Source organism: Aulostomus chinensis, chromosome 8 (assembly GCF_037954235.1).
Source record: "Aulostomus chinensis isolate RoL2024-O1b breed Wild chromosome 8, RoL_Achi_v1.0, whole genome shotgun sequence".
NCBI classification, from domain to species: Eukaryota; Metazoa; Chordata; class Actinopteri; order Syngnathiformes; family Aulostomidae; genus Aulostomus; species Aulostomus chinensis.
In genome coordinates this window covers 6,408,584-6,426,202 of record NC_141327.1, presented here as the reverse complement: position 1 = coordinate 6,426,202, position 17,619 = coordinate 6,408,584, and the positions used below count along the sequence as shown (strand labels likewise).

Below are 17,619 nucleotides of genomic sequence, written 5' to 3'. Positions count from 1 at the left end.
TGTGTCTAAGTGAGATGGGGAGGTATTTTATCTCTCTCTCTATCTTTGTGCTGATGTGAACCAGTTAATTGTATGGACTGGTTAAATATAGTCAGTGGCTGCTGTTGTCACATGTCAGTCCTGCAGGAAACAAACACAAAAAACAACAGTGGAGCATGATTCAAATGAAAACCATTGCAGAATAAGATCATGTGGTGCTACAGACGCAGGCAGATGTAGACACTTGGTGGTTATACGTAAAATAGTGTGTGACTGTGTGTGTGTGTGAGTGTGTCAGCGAGGATGAGGAGGAAACAGAACCTAGTTTTGTTTGTGGACTACCAAAGAGCCCAACATGACAAAAGCTTGCCTAACAAGGCATTGAGCAGAGGGGAACCCATGCATAACTAATAGCCCAGTCCCCCCCAAAAGTCTTTGTACCTCAAAACAAAAGCCTTGTCCTGCAGACAAGCACATGCACACACACGCGCACATACACACACACACACAATGAGGTAAGACAGGAGGCAACAGAGAGAGGGGAGGAATATCAAGTAGGATGGCTCGGTTGCACAGATTGAGTGTCTGGCAGGGTGAAATGGCCAGAGGTCAAAAAAAGAAAAATTTAATTTTAAGAATCTTAGCTGGGGCTGGGGAAATATTTAAACTAGAAGGACTGTGGGTTTGTTTGAGAATATGACTTTTGTGTTCAGCATAGCTTTAGATACTTAAGGGAAAGACCAGATATAGAGCTAGTACTCAACTCTGATCTTTCAAATTTTGTTGATGCTTATGAGTATCAATTCACACACAGTCTGTACCGCATTTTGATATGTGGAGGCACACATTATATTTGAGAAAAACACAGTGAGCAACACCATGCAAAATCACCTAAGCTATGTGTTTAATCCAAATACAAAGTCAAGGTGATGGATCAAATTTTCTTTGGTTACACGTTTTTGGTTACACTCATGCTAAAAAATAAAAATGTTTCCATTATAATACATTATTCATTAAAAAAAGTTCAACTTCAGTTGGTCTTCCTTAAAGAGCCATTATAAGATATAATAAAGGTAGTATATTACCACATACCATGTTATTTTCTGAGATAATTATCATGAAAGTCTCATAACTATGAAACCCTAGCAGAACCACGTCCTGGGTTCAGCCGCTTGTATTGTATTTCATTTTATCTAAGTGTCATAATAATTAGTTCTTGGCAGGGGTTAAACTTCCATGGAGACTTTTTATTGTTGTTGTTGTCAATTCGAGGTTGCCAGGCAGCAGACATACCCCACGCCCCTGACAACTTCACACATGGATGAAACAACCGGATCTAACATGTTATTTGTGTTTTTACCATCAGAGAGCACCAGGCTGGCTGTTCAACATTGTTGTTATCAATCTTCATTCTAAATGGCGCTAAGCGCCCAGATGCATGCTCCGACATGATCCCGGTATTAATCTGGTAATCCAATAGAGAAAGAAATGTATTTCCACAACACATGAAACTATTCTTTTGACAGTTAGGGTGTGAGGATGCCTTTTAGCAGACTTGAGGAAAACTTGAATGGACGTTGAAAGTCTTAGAAAATAAAGGAAGCTGCTATCTTGAGGCTCCAGAGCGAGTTGAACCCTGAAAACATTTATTTGATCTATTTACAGACAGTACAGTCAACTGAAAGAGGACAGTTGAGAATTGATTTTGACACAACTGATGAAAACAGCATGGCCGCAGTTGAACAATGACTATGCGGTGACTTCACAAACTTGGCTATATATAAATTAATACTTCTAACCGATATAGTAAAATTACAAGGAAGTGGGATAAATTAATGCTTTCTTGTGATATAATACAGGATAAAGTGAGAGAAAACCTTTCAAAAGTGAACCATTTTGCCTTGTTACTCCAGTTTTTTTTTCCAGCTGAGTCCCTGCAGGATAACCAGCTCTGTTTAATTGCTCAAATGTGTGAAATTAAAAAAAAACAACACAAACAAACGAATAAAATGCTGCTGTGTGATGTTGTGAAAAACAGATGGAACTGCTTATGTACAATCACCACTGAATTTTCTGGATCTTTTGGCCTGTAAGCAATGCATGTATGCGCATTCAATACAGTCCGTTTTTAATGAGTGACACGAGAAATGCCTGAGGTGAGAGTGGCACAAACAAAGAGTGGATTGTGGTAAAGTGGAATAACGAACAGCTGAGCAAATGTGTGAGTTGCTCTGCTTTTATGCGGTCAGCAAGCAGCGTGTTCAAAAGCATGTAATGAGTGGCAAATAACACATGATGCAGAAGTACACTAATGAAGACTCCATATTACTCTGGAGGAGCTGGTTACTGTTAGCAGATACTATAAATTATCTTCCACCACCTTTAGCATGAACTGTAGTTGCAGTGTAAACAAAAAAAAAATAGTGACAACATAATTTTAAAATGTGTAAGGATGTTTAAAGTCCTGTCGTAATAGGCTAAAGTGCATTGTTAGATTCTGTACAATGAGAGGAGGGTGTTTAGCACTGGTCCATCCAGAGCTCACCCACAAGCTCACATCTCCTGAAGAGAAAATCCACAGCAAATCTGCTCAGAAGGTCACACAGATACACACCACACAGGGAAAGTCTGAGTTGTCCCAGCCTAATGCATCCATTTTTCCTCTCTTGTGCCAACTTGTGGTGAGGCTTTTGACTTAGTTGCTGTATGTTTGCACATACTAATTATGTATAATTTGATTTCTACCGTAAAAAGTTGTTATTTAATCATCACAAGTAAAGGGAGGAGATCTGAATGCATTCTAGGCCATTCAGCCACAGACCTGAGAGTTCTCTGAACTGAAAATGGCCAGCAAAGGGCTTCAAACTGACTTTAAAGGGTCCACTCCCAATTACAGTCAGGGTGAAGGAAGAGGTGAGGGTTCCAAAGTTCAAACGGGGTAAGTACCTGAGCTAGGCCGACCGTCCTGTGCGTGTTGTTGGGGTCGGGGCTGGGGTTTACATTGCAGGGCCGAGGGAGTGACATAATTGAGGTTGGGGCTGTTAATGTCCCCCTCTCCCACAAGAGTCAGATCAGACAGGGTGTCCTCCTCCAGCATCTGAACTGATTCTTGCCTGCTGCAGTCCTTCAAAAGACCACGCTGGGCATCATGGAATGGATGGATAGGAGAGACTGTATCAGGGAATGGAGGAGGTGGTCTGGTTCTTCTCCCCCCTCCACATTCAGTGCCCAATGCAGAGTCCAAGCTCTGGGACTGATGGCTTGCGTTGAGCAGGTGTGTGGCACCTCCCCTGTTGCCGCTATTCGCCTTATTGCCCAGGCGACCGCTGCAAGGGAAGCTGCCGTTGTCGGAGTTACTGGACTTAGGGGTGGAGCAACTTGGCTCAGAGTTGTAGGGTGGACATGCAGCCTGGTTGGGTGCCACAGTTGACAGGCGCAGAAAGTCTGGGAGCTGCAGGTCACTCTTATTTAGCAGGCCTCGCTGGTCGTCTGCTCGGTTGCTCTGAGCTTTGGATATGAGGTTGAAGAACTCTGCAGGCGCGCGCACACACACACACACACACACACACACACACACACACACACACACACACACACCATACATGTACAGACACAAGCAGATATATGTGCATGTCCATGCACAAACACACAAACACATAAATGAATAATCCTCCAAAATAATATCTTAAAACATTGAAACATATTACACATGTAATTCACAGTACATGCAGCAGAAGGTGTGTATTAATCAGTTTGACAAGTCAAAGCTACATTCAGTGTGAGCGGAGGTGGCTGTGCTACATGTAGCTGGCTTGCTCAGAATACATTCAGTGCTGCTTCTGCAACACTGCTAACAGGCAACAAGTGTTAGTGTGATCACAGCAACACAGCTTCAGGAACAAAACAGAGAGGGGAGGTCTTCTCATCTTTACCTTCAGCTTCGTCTATATTAATCTTTTTCTGCTTTCTTTTCTCCGGAGCCTTATGGAGAGAGACAGAGTGGTTGGTTAAGGGCTGGTTGCTTGTGTCAGGGCTGGGCCCAGCCTTTCTGTTTTCCCCATTGGGGTGGGTGGAACCGGCTTTCCTTGACGGCCTTTCCTCCCCCTGGGGGCCACAAGGAGAGCGGAGCGGGGCATTAGAGCCCTGGTGAGTCATGATGGTGAAGTATGGGCAGTAGAACACGAGGGGACTAGTGCTACTGATGGTGAAGATGGTGACTACTTATAATAAGAGTGTTTTGACAGGGAGTGGGGGCTGCTTTTGTGAGGAGGGTCAATAAAAACTAACTATGATCACAACATTTTTTGCTTCATGTTAAGAAACATGTTATTACTTGAAAATAATTGAGCTCTTTAGATCTTTGATCAGTTCTAGTTACAAACAGACAGTTACAGTAAATTGTGTGTATCACCAACAATTCTACTCTACCACTGCCTACGTTTCCATGGATAGCAATAATCCAACCACTGACCTCATTCCAAATAAGATAACATATTAGAGAAGGTGTTTTCACGAGTTTCTGAGGTCCATAAACTGTTTCTAAATTCATGTAACTTGAGCTAATGGCTGCAAAACTCCTGATAGCTTGTAGCACCAGTTTCAGGCACTAGAAGTTCCAAATTCTTCATACGAAAATCATTACAGAGGTGCAAAAATGAAAGCATTTTTATGTTCCTCCCTGTCTAAGTCCGGTTCTCAAAATCAGTTGTTTCATTACAAACCATGCTACAACAGCACAATAGCACTCTACCAATTCTCAACTTGACGGATTTGAATGAACTTGCTTCCTGTATTTTACAATTTATCAGCAAAGGCGGCTCAGAAAAATGACACACAGTAATGCAGCTGTAAGAGCTACATTATTGCCCTTAAGGTGGAAAAAAGCTTGACTCAATCAAGATATCAAATCGTCACCTTTGATCGCCACCAATCCGATAAAGTCTGTTCAAAACATACATAGACATCTATAGTGCAACCACCACCAACTAACACCTTTCCAGGTAGAGATTTTAGAGGTCTGGCCCGTGAGTTTATGTTAGAAAGACAACCAGCAATCCAGAGAGAAATTTGGATGCATTCGGCCACAGGCAGACTGCAACACAGGAAAATTTGGATCTTTGAGTGTGACGAGGCTCCCACATAACAGTGCACAGGTATACAGTTACGCACAGCCCAAATGCTGCCAGAGACACACGTCATACACCTGAGAACATTTATAAGACATTGCAAACAGACATGGGTGATTGAGGACAGCGAGGGAGACACTTAGTAGCGTGACATTATCAATCAGGAAGGGGAGACATTCTGTGAGTTACGCAACATTCCAAAGCGAGAAGAAGATGGCACGTAAGAAAGTGGATGGAGTCTTACTGTTGTTGATTGGTTTCTACTTGTAGAGGCCAGGACATGGCTTTTAGAGGGATCTGTAGAATGCAGTGAAGGAGAGGAAGATGTAGTGATGCAAAATGATGTCGATGAAATAAATTGCATGTTTCTTACCTTTACCTGAAGTGTGTTCTGCAATATCTAAAACCACTCGCAACCCATCCAGATTGGATATAGGAAGACCTAGATCTAAAGGCTCAGACTCTCCGCTCTGCATCAAACAGACACAAATACTTGACATGAGAATGACATCATCAGCAACTCAGCCTGTCTGTCTTCTTTTGTCTGTCTATAAGCAGTCCGGACGAGAATGACTTACAATGCGTGCAACCAAATCAGAGAGGTGCAGGCCATATTTGGCAACCACAGGCCTGAGGACCTCAGTCACTGGCTTAGTGGGCTTTGCTTTTAGGCCCACTGAACGGTTAATAGGGACCAAGTCCAGTCTGGAAGAAGAGAGAGAAGAATTCAAATTCTCTGGAGGGCTCTCAAGATCAAGGACTGTTTTTTGTTTTTTTTACCTAAAAGTTTACTTGGATCATGTATAAAAGCTAGAAGACAAAGAACTGAAAGTAACTGACCTAAAGAGAGTGCGTTTTTCTAGTCTGAGGTCTCGAGAGCACAATGTCATACAGTCTTGGTCCAAAACAAGAGGCTGAGGAAGCAAAGCAGAGACAGACATTACTTAAAAATGTTCCAGCTCCAAAATGTCGTGGTCACTCAGTTCGTCTGACTTCAGCCAAAAAGAAAATAATAGAACAGTGACAGCTCCTGTTGTAAAGCATTTCTTTGTAAATGTTGTACTCATGTATCTTCATTATATGTAAAGCACGTTCCATATTTATGAATGTTCTGAAATGTTTTCAGCAGTTTAAAAAAGGACGGTGAATCAATACAAATAACTGTTTTACTAACAATGTTTCAACCAATCAGTGTGCGTTGAGGCTGTGATTTTGGTAGGGTGACAATACGCAAGACTGTTCAATCAAAATTCCAATGGTAGCAAGGGGAAAGATGTTTTCGCTCTTATACAGACTGGCTTCGACTTCTACAACAATTTGTCAAACTGATTTAGTGTAAGTTAGACCGTGATAGACACTGATAGACCCCAATAATCTGCAAAGAATTATTTGTAAATGTCTGCTCTTTTAGAAAACAGTTTCTATGGTCGATTTCTCAAATGGTTCAGTGAACAAGCTCATATAACTCGTCAGGTCATCGATGCCCTGTCTGCAGAGGGATAAATCTTTGGCTTTGCTTCAGAGACGCTTTCTGTATCTGCACAGAAAATGTGCATCAACTGCAGTTGTTACATTAATATGGGTGTGTGTATATATATATATATATATATATATATATATATATATATATATATAAGATATAAGATAACATACTAATTTGATATATTTTTAAACAAATCTTGCAGAGAAGAAGATAAATGTTTACAGTGGCCCCACATCCAGTTGTGCTTTACCTTCTCCCCTCCGACCAGGAAGAGGTCTATAGCAGCCAGGTTGATGCAGAGCTTCTCGCAGAGGCCCAGCAGCAAGTCCCTGATGGACACTCCAGCCCTCAGAGGCACAGAGCAACATGAGCCGTCAGGCAAGCTTATGTTACACTGCCTCAAGGGGGCGCTGCCCCCTCCGCGCTCTGCTGATACTGATACTGCACCACGGGAAACATCACCCTGAAGGAAGAAAACAGAGACAAAGCCAAGGAAGGCCAGAAGTGATAAGACCATGAGAGGAGGGTTAAAACAATAAACGCAACAATGGAGGAAGGAGCTGAGAGGAAGAAATGCAGACATCCTTTACAGCAGATTTTTAAAAAAGTTTCTCATCACTATAATGTCTAAAGTCATTTTTTTTGGTGGTCTCTTTTCAGACTGACCTCATTCCTCCCTGACCCAGAAGTCCCAAGCTCTAGACTGGCCCCTGAAGACAGTGAACCCTGGGATTCACGCCGGCCATTGCTACCGGAGAAATCTGAAAAGATTATATTTATCAGTAAAGTCAAGGAGAATGAGAACAATTATCCATTGTGCATGGAGTATACAGTATATCCACCATCTTCTTTCAAAAGACTGGAAGATGAGCAGTGATTCAGCAGTGTGTTTGTGAAATAAACAAGACAGCAAAACTTGAACACATCAAAATAGACTCTGATAGGAGTGTCCTAGGATTGCCTTTACTTACTACCTTCACCCTTTTTTCCCTGAGAGGCTCTTGCCTTAACCAGGCCATCCAATTAAATAGGAATTTGTTATAAAAGACTTGAGTGGTTAAAAGAAATATACATAAAAAGCCGATAAGCATCAGGTTTGCTGGGACAGTCTAAGAAAGAAAGAATGCATTTTGTAAAATTAAAACCATTTTCATATCTGTTCAGAATATTAGGTCGTGTTGCGCAATGAGTAAGTGCAATTGATGATTATCTTTGAGACAACCACAGTTTACTCAATGCAATGCAAGAAAAGTGAGATTTTCATAAGGAAATACTGTTCAGCGGTAATTAAATGAGCAGACGATTTTCAAGTTTCATATTCAAGAAGACAAACCTTTTTTTGAATAGTCAAATTAAGGAAACAACTTACTGTAATTGAAGTCGGCAAGTTCTCTTTTTTTTGGGCCTTTGCCAAAGCTCCTGTTGCGGGACCAGGAGAAGAACATGCCCTTCCTCCGGTCTCCTGAATCATCCCGAGTGTCATCGTTTAAAGAGCGACCAGATTTGCTCCTTTTGTCTTCCTATTAGAGCCAAACAGAATGAATGAGGATGAGTAGATGCAGATTATAATGATGCGTTCAAGCTCATTCGGGTGGACGCATGCATACAACAAACACATACATGCGCGCGCACACACACACACACACACACACACACACACACACTATTACAATGATGGCATTATTAGCGTACACACTTTTTTCTTCCAAATAGGATTTTACCACAATTTTGTACTTTAGGACCACTTATTTTATTTCTTACAGTGTGAAAATTGTGTTGAGACGCAACAGAGAACTGTAGAAATGTGTTTGCTTACCTTCTTGGGTGTGGAGAGGTTGGAGCGGTCAGAGCCAGTGGTGCTGTGTTTGGAGGTGGGGCTGCTGGGGATGTGGTAGGGGTCAGGCAAGGGCCTGCCCTCTACCTCCGCCAACATACACTCTTGATACAGCAGAGACTTGAGGAACCGTGTGTAACTGTCGAACTTCATTAAATTGAAGATCTGAAGGAACAAAAAGGAAGGAAAATAAGATATCAGTGGATGAAAGAAAATTCAGGAAGGAATGGACAAGCACACTGTAAAAGGAGAGATGAGTGAACGAATTAAGAGAGGAAAGTGTGGAAGACTAAAAAGACACAAATGGTGATTGATGGTCAAACACAAACTAATCTAATAATTCCGCCAGGAAATGTGTTTTTTCCTTTCAAAGACTCACAAATAGGTGAGCAAAACAATGTCTTTTCGCTCCTGCATTACTTCTTTGTGAGTCCAGGATTCAGAAAGAGCCCACCGTGCAACAGTGGCAGCAACAAAACAACAGCAGAACTGCCTAAAAGAATAAGTAAACAAACTCTAGGGTATTGTTCAGTATAATGAATGTCTTCTTTATCCAGTCATATGTTCAGGAATCCAAAAGCATTTTGATTTGAGTTAAAATAAACTAACTATTCTTTAACCCTGTAGCACATTCAGTTGAACCAATTGCTCATGCTCATTAGTAGTATTAGCATGAGTAGTATTGCTGAACAGAAAAGGTTATAGTTTTTTTTTTATACCAGACCATGCAGAGAATTTGTGAACCATATTTTTGGACTGTTTTTGTCATTGTTTTCTGGTTGCAAGCTGTCAGTCATCATTAGCTTCAAAAGTTATTGTTTCTGCATTCTAGAGTCACAAAATAATGCGAAAGGAAAAAATATCTTTGTTAGCTCAAGACACCTGTTTGTTAGTACTTAATTACTTATCATTACTAACAACACTTAAGGAAGACAGCAGATTAAGAACATAGTGTATCTTAGTGAAGGTTCTCAGGTCACAGTATCAAGAAGCCTTTTGAGTAAGAGGTGGTACTTCTTCAAGGGAACTAAAACAGTCCAGTTGACTACGACACAGAACTTAAGAGATGCATGATGTTAACATGATGTGTTAAAGAGCTCATGCATGTCTAAGTCTGAAAGAAAACCTGAGTCAGTGGTACATCTTAAAAGAGTCCAGGGGTGTTTTGGAAAGTCAGGCTTGGATTTGAGTGTGTTTCTCTCTGAGAATATACAGTGATAGGGAGGATTTCCTTCTAACCTTGTGACTCTTATCAGAGCTGGAACATCTCACCTCAGATGTTAAAATCAATAGAGCTTTTCAGTAACTGCTCCCTCTTCCTGACATGCAAATCTAAGAGGCCATTCACATCAACGCTGCTGTGAATGAGCATCTACAGCTGAACTACTAATATACCATCAATATGTGTCTACTATCTTTCAGATTTAAGTCCTCTCTTCAGCTTCCCTTCATGGGGAAAGTCAACAGTCAGACTCATCTGAGTCAAGCCTCACATAGTCTTCAAATTTGGGCGCGACAAATTTGGGTTGCTAATATACTGTGGGGGCAATTCACAAAAGGATTGTGATTTTGTAAAGGGCATTGCTGCTGCCAAACATGGAAATAAGACAAAAAGGACCTTTGTAATTCACAAAACTACCACATAGGTGAAATACAGCCTCAACTGTGCTGTTAAGGAAAAAGCGTCTTGGTGCTGTTGTGCTATGCATTTAAATGGTGTATGCACATTCATCTGGAGCAAAACATAATAAATTTCTATCTTCAGCTTCACTGCAAACAAAGTCCAATTCACAAACACCAGCGCAGCAAGCACTGTAGAAATATTAGCAACTGCAGAGAGGTGTTGGTATTTAAAGTGCTTTTATAAAAAGAGGTGTCCTCCAGATGTTGTCTGACTAAATGACCATCTAAGAGAGCACCAGCCATCAGCTGATCCAAAAAAGTGAAGGCGCATTTAAATAAATCTACACAATTAACCCCGGTTAAACAAGTGAAACTTTCAGTAAAATGAATAAATAAATAATATAGCCTGTGCCATCATTTATTGATTTAACGTACAGTATGTATGCATGTATAATTTTTGTTAAATCCGGAGTATGGGATATCTTCCTGATTTCCTTGCACAAAGTTTTGAATGCCACTGCTCCTCGTGAGTCAGGTTGCAGTTTAAGTTTTTGTTTCTCTGTCTTTCCACTTGTTGTGACTGTGTTCAAGGTGCAAATCCATTCTCTATACATTGCTGTATGGATGATTGCAATGAGATACAAAACCTTGTGGGTGTGCTAGCACAGTGAGATCATTAGTGCGATGACTTGTGTGAATCAGACCTTGAGACGAGGCAGGTAGCTGGTGCTACTGACTAACAGTTCATGGTGTTAGCAGTGGCTGCGGTCCACTGTTGTGTACAGTATGTGGTGGATACCTGTAGTTGCTGCTCCTTGAACATGTCGGGTCGGGGGGCATTGAGGATGTTGTCAGCCAGCTGTGCTTGACTGTCTATGTTAACTGGTGTGGTGGCTTTACTAGACAAGAAGCTGTTATAGATCTCCCTGGCCCGCTGAGACAACTGGAGAAGTTAGGAGAAATGGTGGGAGAGAGGTGGAAACTGAGATTAAGAGACTCTCTTTAAGCTTTGCTAGAAGGATGTAAAAAGGAAATGATGCGACATTGTGCTTGTGTGTGTTTCACCTGTTTCTTGTCATTCTCTGGGACATGGCTGAAGAACTCACACGCCTGCCAGAACAGGATGTTCTCCTCGCTGAACTCTTTTTTAAGGAATTCCTGTAGTACGCAGAAGTAAACGATCTTCACAAATTAAATAAATCAAACTAAAGTGCATACAGGGACAGATGTGACAAATTCAAGGCACCTTCCTCCAGTGTTAAGGTCAATTGATGAAAAACCTCCCTTTGCATTTGAATAGCACGAGAAAGACACACATACCTAGATATATAGCTTTTTTTTTTAGACTGATGTTAATTTAGGAATGCATTGTTCAGTGTTGTATAGTCAATTACCAAAAGTTTTCAGACTAATAATGAAGATGACTTCTTGTTTTATGTTAATGTAAGAGCAATTAAAAAGACAGTGATTACATTTGACCAAGACCACTTAAATAAGGGAGAGCAACAAACACAGTAGAAAGATTAATCTCGTCTGTGACCCTTGACTCCAGGCCTTGATTAACTAATGAGGGAGGGCTGTAATATTTGGCTGTCACTGCCCATGAACAATGAAAAGATTTCTGAATGATGGAAAATGAAAAGTATTTCCAGCTGTGAAGTTTACTTGTACTATTTATTCCCACACTTACCAAAATCTATTTGATTGTAAATATTTTCAGATGCTAATAAGAGCCAAAATAGTTATGTGCAATTAACTTTGATTAATTACAAAGTGTCTAATATCAATTAGATTCATCTTTTAATAATTCAACGGCCCTTAGTAGCAATAAGTATTCTCATTGGGCTCTGCACATTCAGTTCTTCTCTTTTCTTAGATGGAAGTCCTTGTAAAGTGTTTTACCAACACCCGTCATGTAATGTTATGTTACCGAAAAGTAGCGGACCCCCACAGGGTCCTGGAGCAGTCTCTCGAAGCAAACTGCCCAGCTGGCCACTCGCCTCTCTGTGTGGCGCCGGTGACTCTGGACGCTGGGGAGGCTAGCATTACTGTTGAGACTGTTGTCGCTGCTGCAGCCCTGCAGCTCCACGCTGTTCAACTCTGCTCACAGACACACACACATGCACGCACACATGCACACACACATAATACATAAATACTTATTAAAGAAATACTGTTTTGCTTGAATTATTTTCAAGCTATTTGTTACCAAAAATACAATGGTTTTTTTGTTTGTTTTGACTTGACTTTCAACAGGATTATTCAAAAATCACAAGGCACATTCTCATTAAACCTGGTGGTATGGGGGGGGGGGGGGGGCATAACGCACTACACACTACACTTTCTGCACAGTCTTGTAGAAGCTGGGGATCAAACTAAGAGCCTCTTACAGCCTAAAAGTAGGGATACACTACGTAGCATTTGTTTCAGATATGTGATATGCTGATATCTTTCAACAGATCTGGCTGATAGCCACTATTTACTGAGGTCAATCTGTATAAAAACAAGTTTATATGATATTAACATTTCTATACATTCTGAAAAAAAACACATGAAAACGCTGTGAATTTGAAAAACCAACTTTTTTTTTTAATTTCAAAAATTATTTGGAAAGCTTGCAAGTCTTTTCCTTCAAGTCCAAATCAAGTCTTGAGTCTCTTGCCCTTTTTTTGTCATAGCTGATCTAGTGCCTTAAAACACAATTTTTTTTTTAGCTAATCAAGCTATCAAACCACAAATCTAGCAGCCAGCCAAAGTACAGCTAATGTAGGCTAACTAACCTCAAGGTTACCTTTCACATTAAGTGAAAGATGTATTCACAGATGCATGCAAAAACCTGATGCGGTCGATCCAGCATCCTTTCCAATGATATGATTTGAATTTGATTGAGATCCCAAATGCTGCATGCAGATGTTCTTTAGTTTGCAATTTAAATGATTTTTTTTAAGCACAAGTACTGACAACTGGTGCAGGTATGCTGCCCACCATAAGGGTGATAGGAGGGAAACACATTCACCTCATCAGATGACACCCTTTATTTTAATGTACCAAATAAAGTGAACAATTAAGTACAAAGTTTTTTGAGAATGAGTACAAGACAAATCCCTTTCTCTGACAAGTCCATGAATCATACATTTACTGACTTTAGCAGAGACTTCAGCAAAACTGCGCCAAACCAAACAAAAGATAGGCCAGTATGTGCTGATACTGATGATGTCATCACCCCAAATGCTATTCAATGGTAGCATGAAGCTTTTCATCTGTGATTTTAGTATTTTTCTCAAGACCTATAGCTTAGCAGTGAGTATGAGAATATATAGAATGCGTTTCTGGCTCAATGCATGCACTTAGCAACACCAGACACAAACTTCCCACTCAAACTGATCACACCAACTACTCAAGACTCAAGACTCAAGACACTTTATTGTCACTGAACAGTTGCCTGGACAGTGAAATTAGCACCTGGACAGTGAAATTAGCAACTACAGCAGCAGACATTGAAGCAGATGTAGATACAAATGGAGAACAATGATATTAGGAAGAGACAGTCAGGGAGATTGTCATGACATTGTGATGATGAAGTGAACTCTCAAATATGAAACCTCAGTTGACATAAATTTTTTACATTTGAAGAGGGAGAGAGGAAGAGAGAGAGGGGGAGAGAGGGAAAGAGAGAGAGGCAGCTTGTGGTTGATTTTGGATGCCTTTTATGTGTTTATGAAGATAAAAGAACAGTGAAGGAATTTCCTTCTCGTGTCCACTCCCCCACTCCTCCACTCCAGGCCGGTATATTACACAACCCCCCCAAAAGTTTTGCAATCGTGCACTTTGGGGGTAAACTACTCTGAAACTACGGGACAACACTGAAAGGTAAAAGTCTATTTTAAAGCTTGAATGGAGTATGTGGCCTCGGGCAGAGGAAGAAGCTTGAGTTTATTCCAAGAAAGTTGAACATGTATTTCTGTTGAATACAAATGAATGTAAAATTAATTAGTGAACAGCTCTGCCTCTTAATTTTAAAGATTCTTTTTTGGCCCTCGTTACACTTTTCCAACATGTGTAAATTAGCCAAGTAGTTTTCATGTAACAGTCAGAGACTGACTAACCAACAGACATGGGAGAAAACATAAACTCTTCGGCAGAGGAGCCATTCAAACTGGGTTCCACAACATTGAATCAGAAAAAACTCATACAACACAAACAAAGAGTCATCTATTTAATTAAATACAATCACCTAATTGCGTCTCATCCCCATTAGAAAACATATTTTCCCCCACTGTCGTCATAGCATCCAAAATAGATGCAAGTTATTCTGCAGCTGCTGCACATTGTTAACTTCAGAGCAGTGCTCAGTGTTAACATGCTCCAGTGCTGTGTTTATATGATACTTGTTATCACTCTCTATTTTTCACATTTCCCGGTGTTAATGAAATCCTTATATCGTAATATATATCATATAATATATCTATTACCTTGAGCTACAGCTTGGTACTGTGCTTCTATTTGCATGAGAAACATGTCTTTGTGGAAGACGATTCTTTTCAGTTCTCTGCATAGATACTTAATCATTTTAAGAATCTCATCTTTCCCCACCACCAGACCTCTGTGTTCCTAAACTTTGAACAGACTTGCCAAACAAGATCAGGAGGCAGAAAGAAAAAAAGGCACACAGAGCTGAGAATAAACCAGAGTAATGGAGCCTCCGGCCTGAAAAACTGGAAGTAAGCTGCACAGTAAAACAAGGACAGCTGCAGGGAAGGCATCACCGGTCAGGTGCCCAAGACGACGCAAATCCTGTAAATTAACCGGAAGATCAGAATCCTGCCCAAAGCAGGTCCCATGTGATTCATATCTGGAAGCCACATTTTCACAAAAAGTTTAACAGGGCTTATCTCTAAAATTAGCATAGCTTGACCACCTCAAAGTGAGCTTGTGAGTCTGAATAAGCATTAGCATTTATTTAGAAATGCTCACAAGCACTCCCTGTCATCTCTGCGCTCTCATAAATCCACAAACAGTCACAGCACCTAGTCCTCATGTTTGCTCCAAAACACACCTTCTAATTTTGACATATCTTTTCATTTAAAAATCACTAGACAAATAAACAGAAACACAGTTATTGTGTGGGGGAACAGCGGTTTAGTGGTACGCACTAATTCTTCAAATCAAGAAGGTTGTTAGCTCAAATCTACTTGCCAGCTGGGACCTCTCTTTGGTTCTGTGAGGAGTTTGCATGTTCTCCCCATGTGTGCGTGGCTCCTCTCCAGGTGCTTTGCATTCCTCCCAATACACCAAAAACATACAAGTTAGCTTAACATGTCCACAGGTGTGAATGGTTGTCTGTCCCTTTATGGTGGTCCTGTGATGGTCCAGGGAGACCCCACCTCTCACACAATGACAGCTGGGATAGGCTCCAGTCCCCCATGACCCTGAGCAATTATTGTCCAGTAGAAGTAAATCTTGTGATTCACTAATTTTCATATAGTTGCCACATAACCCTACATTTTATAGAAATTTGTTTGCCAGCTTACATCATTTACTCGGGATCAGAAAAAATGACATTTTCATCCCTGCTGACAAATTACTTTGTTCATCTACAATTCTAAACAGAGTTAATTGGCCACCAAGATAATGAAGGAAGCGCTTAGCCTTGTGTGAGTGGATCATTTTGTTCCATGGCTAACAGTTTCATGTCTGGATGTGAAACAACACTACTCTCGCCAACGATTTCTCACTTGTCCATCCATTGTCCAGTCATCTCACATTGCCCATAATAATAGGAGGGAGATGAGGTCTGACCTCTGCTTTAACATGGGGTTGCTGGCTAAAGGCTTTCAGCGACAAACATAGCTGAAGAAAAAAACTAATACCATCAGAGGTGGGACATGTTTTGTTTTGCTAATTATCTCTCACCTCATGTTGTTGATTCCCTGGAGTCAAGACCAGCGAGTCTCAAGCAAGTCACAAGCCTCAAACTCAAGGTTTGTAGCCACAGTCAGGCACAGTACCAGTCAAAAGTTTGGACACACCTTGTGTGTTCCTTAGCCTGAGCAATTCTCTTCTTCTTGTTGTTCCTCCTCAGTTCTGGCTTCTCTGGAGCAATTCAACAGTGAAGAACTGACACCAGCAGTCTCCTCTGAACAGTTGATGTTGAGAATGTGTCTGCTACTTCAACCCTGCGAAGCCCTTTGTGGACTCTGATGCTGATAGTTGGCAGTTTGTGAGGCTGGTAACTGTGATGAACCTGTCCTCTGCAGCAGAAGAAACTCTTGGTCTTCCTTTCATGGGGCGTTCCTCATGAAAGCCACTTTCATCATAGCGTTTAATGGTTTTCAAAACTGTTCTTGAGGATACAGTCAAAGTGCTTGAAATTTTCCAGACTGAACGACCTTCTTCCATCATTTCTTTAAAGTTTAAAGTAATGATGGACTGTTGTTTCTCTTCCCTTAGCTGAGTGGTTTTTGCCGGAATATGAACTAGTACAGTATTCAAACAGGGCTATCCACCGTCTTCCAACACTGCCTCTACACAGTACTACTGATGGTGTCAAAACACATTAAGAAGGCAAGAAATTCCACAAACTAACTCTTTTCAAGGCGCACCTGTTGAATGAAAACCCTTCCAGGTGATGACCTTATGAAGCTGACTGAGAGAACGGCAAGAGAGCGCAAAGCTGTCATCACACTGAAAGGCGGCTACTTTGAAGAATCTAAAATATAAAACCGGTTTCACACTATTTTGTCGACAGTATAATTCCATATGTGTTCTGTCATAGTTTTGATGTCTTCAGTATCAATCTACAAAGAGGAAAATGGTAAAATAAAACAAAACATTGAATAACAAGGTGTGTCCAAAATTTTGACTTACACTGTGAATAAAGCTGGAAATTAATTTGAAGCATGAAACAATAAGAAAGCACCTTGGCAACAGCCAGTTTGTCACAAAGGTCTTTGTTTTGTCATTCTGGGCTTCTGTAGATTCAACATGGCAGCTGACAAAAAGGCACTCTCAAAAAGGGCAGCTTTTAATACCAATTCAATAGGAAAGATATTTTACTGTGAAATTTCACTATGGAGCATAAAATAAGAAAAACTTCCCATCTAAAAATTCATTCAAAATACATCGACTAACTCACAAGCCTTTTACAGCCAAATTAACGTCACTGCTCTAAAATGGAGCTCCCGTGAAAAAGACAAACCAAAATACAAACCATCACATCATACACACCAGCCACAACAAAACAACAGCTGACCTCCCAAGCTCCAAGATTTGAGCCGCTGTCCCTACTCAGCCAGCTATTATCTATATTTTCACCTCATTGCTCTATTGTGCCAAAAATCTGCATTTTGGTTTGGGAAGAAAGTGCCAGCTGTCTCTCACCTGAACAGAGCTGGTAGGAGCCTGTGTGGTGCCAGCGGGGCAGGTAGCGAATCCTAAGGGGTAGCCAAGCCCCTTCTTCCATTCTCACCCTATCAGGGCCCCTTACAAAGTCAAGAAGCACCAGGTTGAAAAAGCACACACACACAGCCGAGAGGCAATATCACCAGAAGGATGAGAGAGGTAGGAGAAATGGA

The 17,619-nt window shown here is 40.9% G+C and overlaps 1 protein-coding gene across 7 annotated transcripts in view; it reads right to left on the bottom strand.

The window, feature by feature from the left end:
* Window positions 1-1,153: 1,153 nt before the first annotated feature.
* rgs12b (regulator of G protein signaling 12b) overlaps window positions 1,154-17,619 on the bottom strand; it is a 61,870-nt gene continuing 45,404 nt past the window's right edge. For 2 of the 7 annotated variants that reach the window (XM_086210639.1, XM_086210640.1), the window contains exons 7-19: window positions 11,976-12,145; window positions 11,111-11,203; window positions 10,845-10,988; window positions 8,405-8,587; window positions 7,958-8,108; window positions 7,255-7,349; window positions 6,839-7,051; window positions 5,946-6,019; window positions 5,684-5,810; window positions 5,479-5,575; window positions 5,350-5,402; window positions 3,912-4,083; window positions 1,154-3,510 (exon numbers count right to left, since the gene is read on the bottom strand). In XM_086210639.1, the coding sequence (XP_086066765.1) occupies window positions 2,909-3,510; window positions 3,912-4,083; window positions 5,350-5,402; window positions 5,479-5,575; window positions 5,684-5,810; window positions 5,946-6,019; window positions 6,839-7,051; window positions 7,255-7,349; window positions 7,958-8,108; window positions 8,405-8,587; window positions 10,845-10,988; window positions 11,111-11,203; window positions 11,976-12,145 (2,174 nt within the window). In that variant the 3' untranslated portion in view covers window positions 1,154-2,908. The remainder of the gene's footprint in view (window positions 3,511-3,911; window positions 4,084-5,349; window positions 5,403-5,478; window positions 5,576-5,683; window positions 5,811-5,945; window positions 6,020-6,838; window positions 7,052-7,254; window positions 7,350-7,957; window positions 8,109-8,404; window positions 8,588-10,844; window positions 10,989-11,110; window positions 11,204-11,975; window positions 12,146-17,619) is intronic. The other 5 variants (XM_086210642.1, XM_086210641.1, XM_086210643.1 and 2 more) reach the window with 5 other exon arrangements.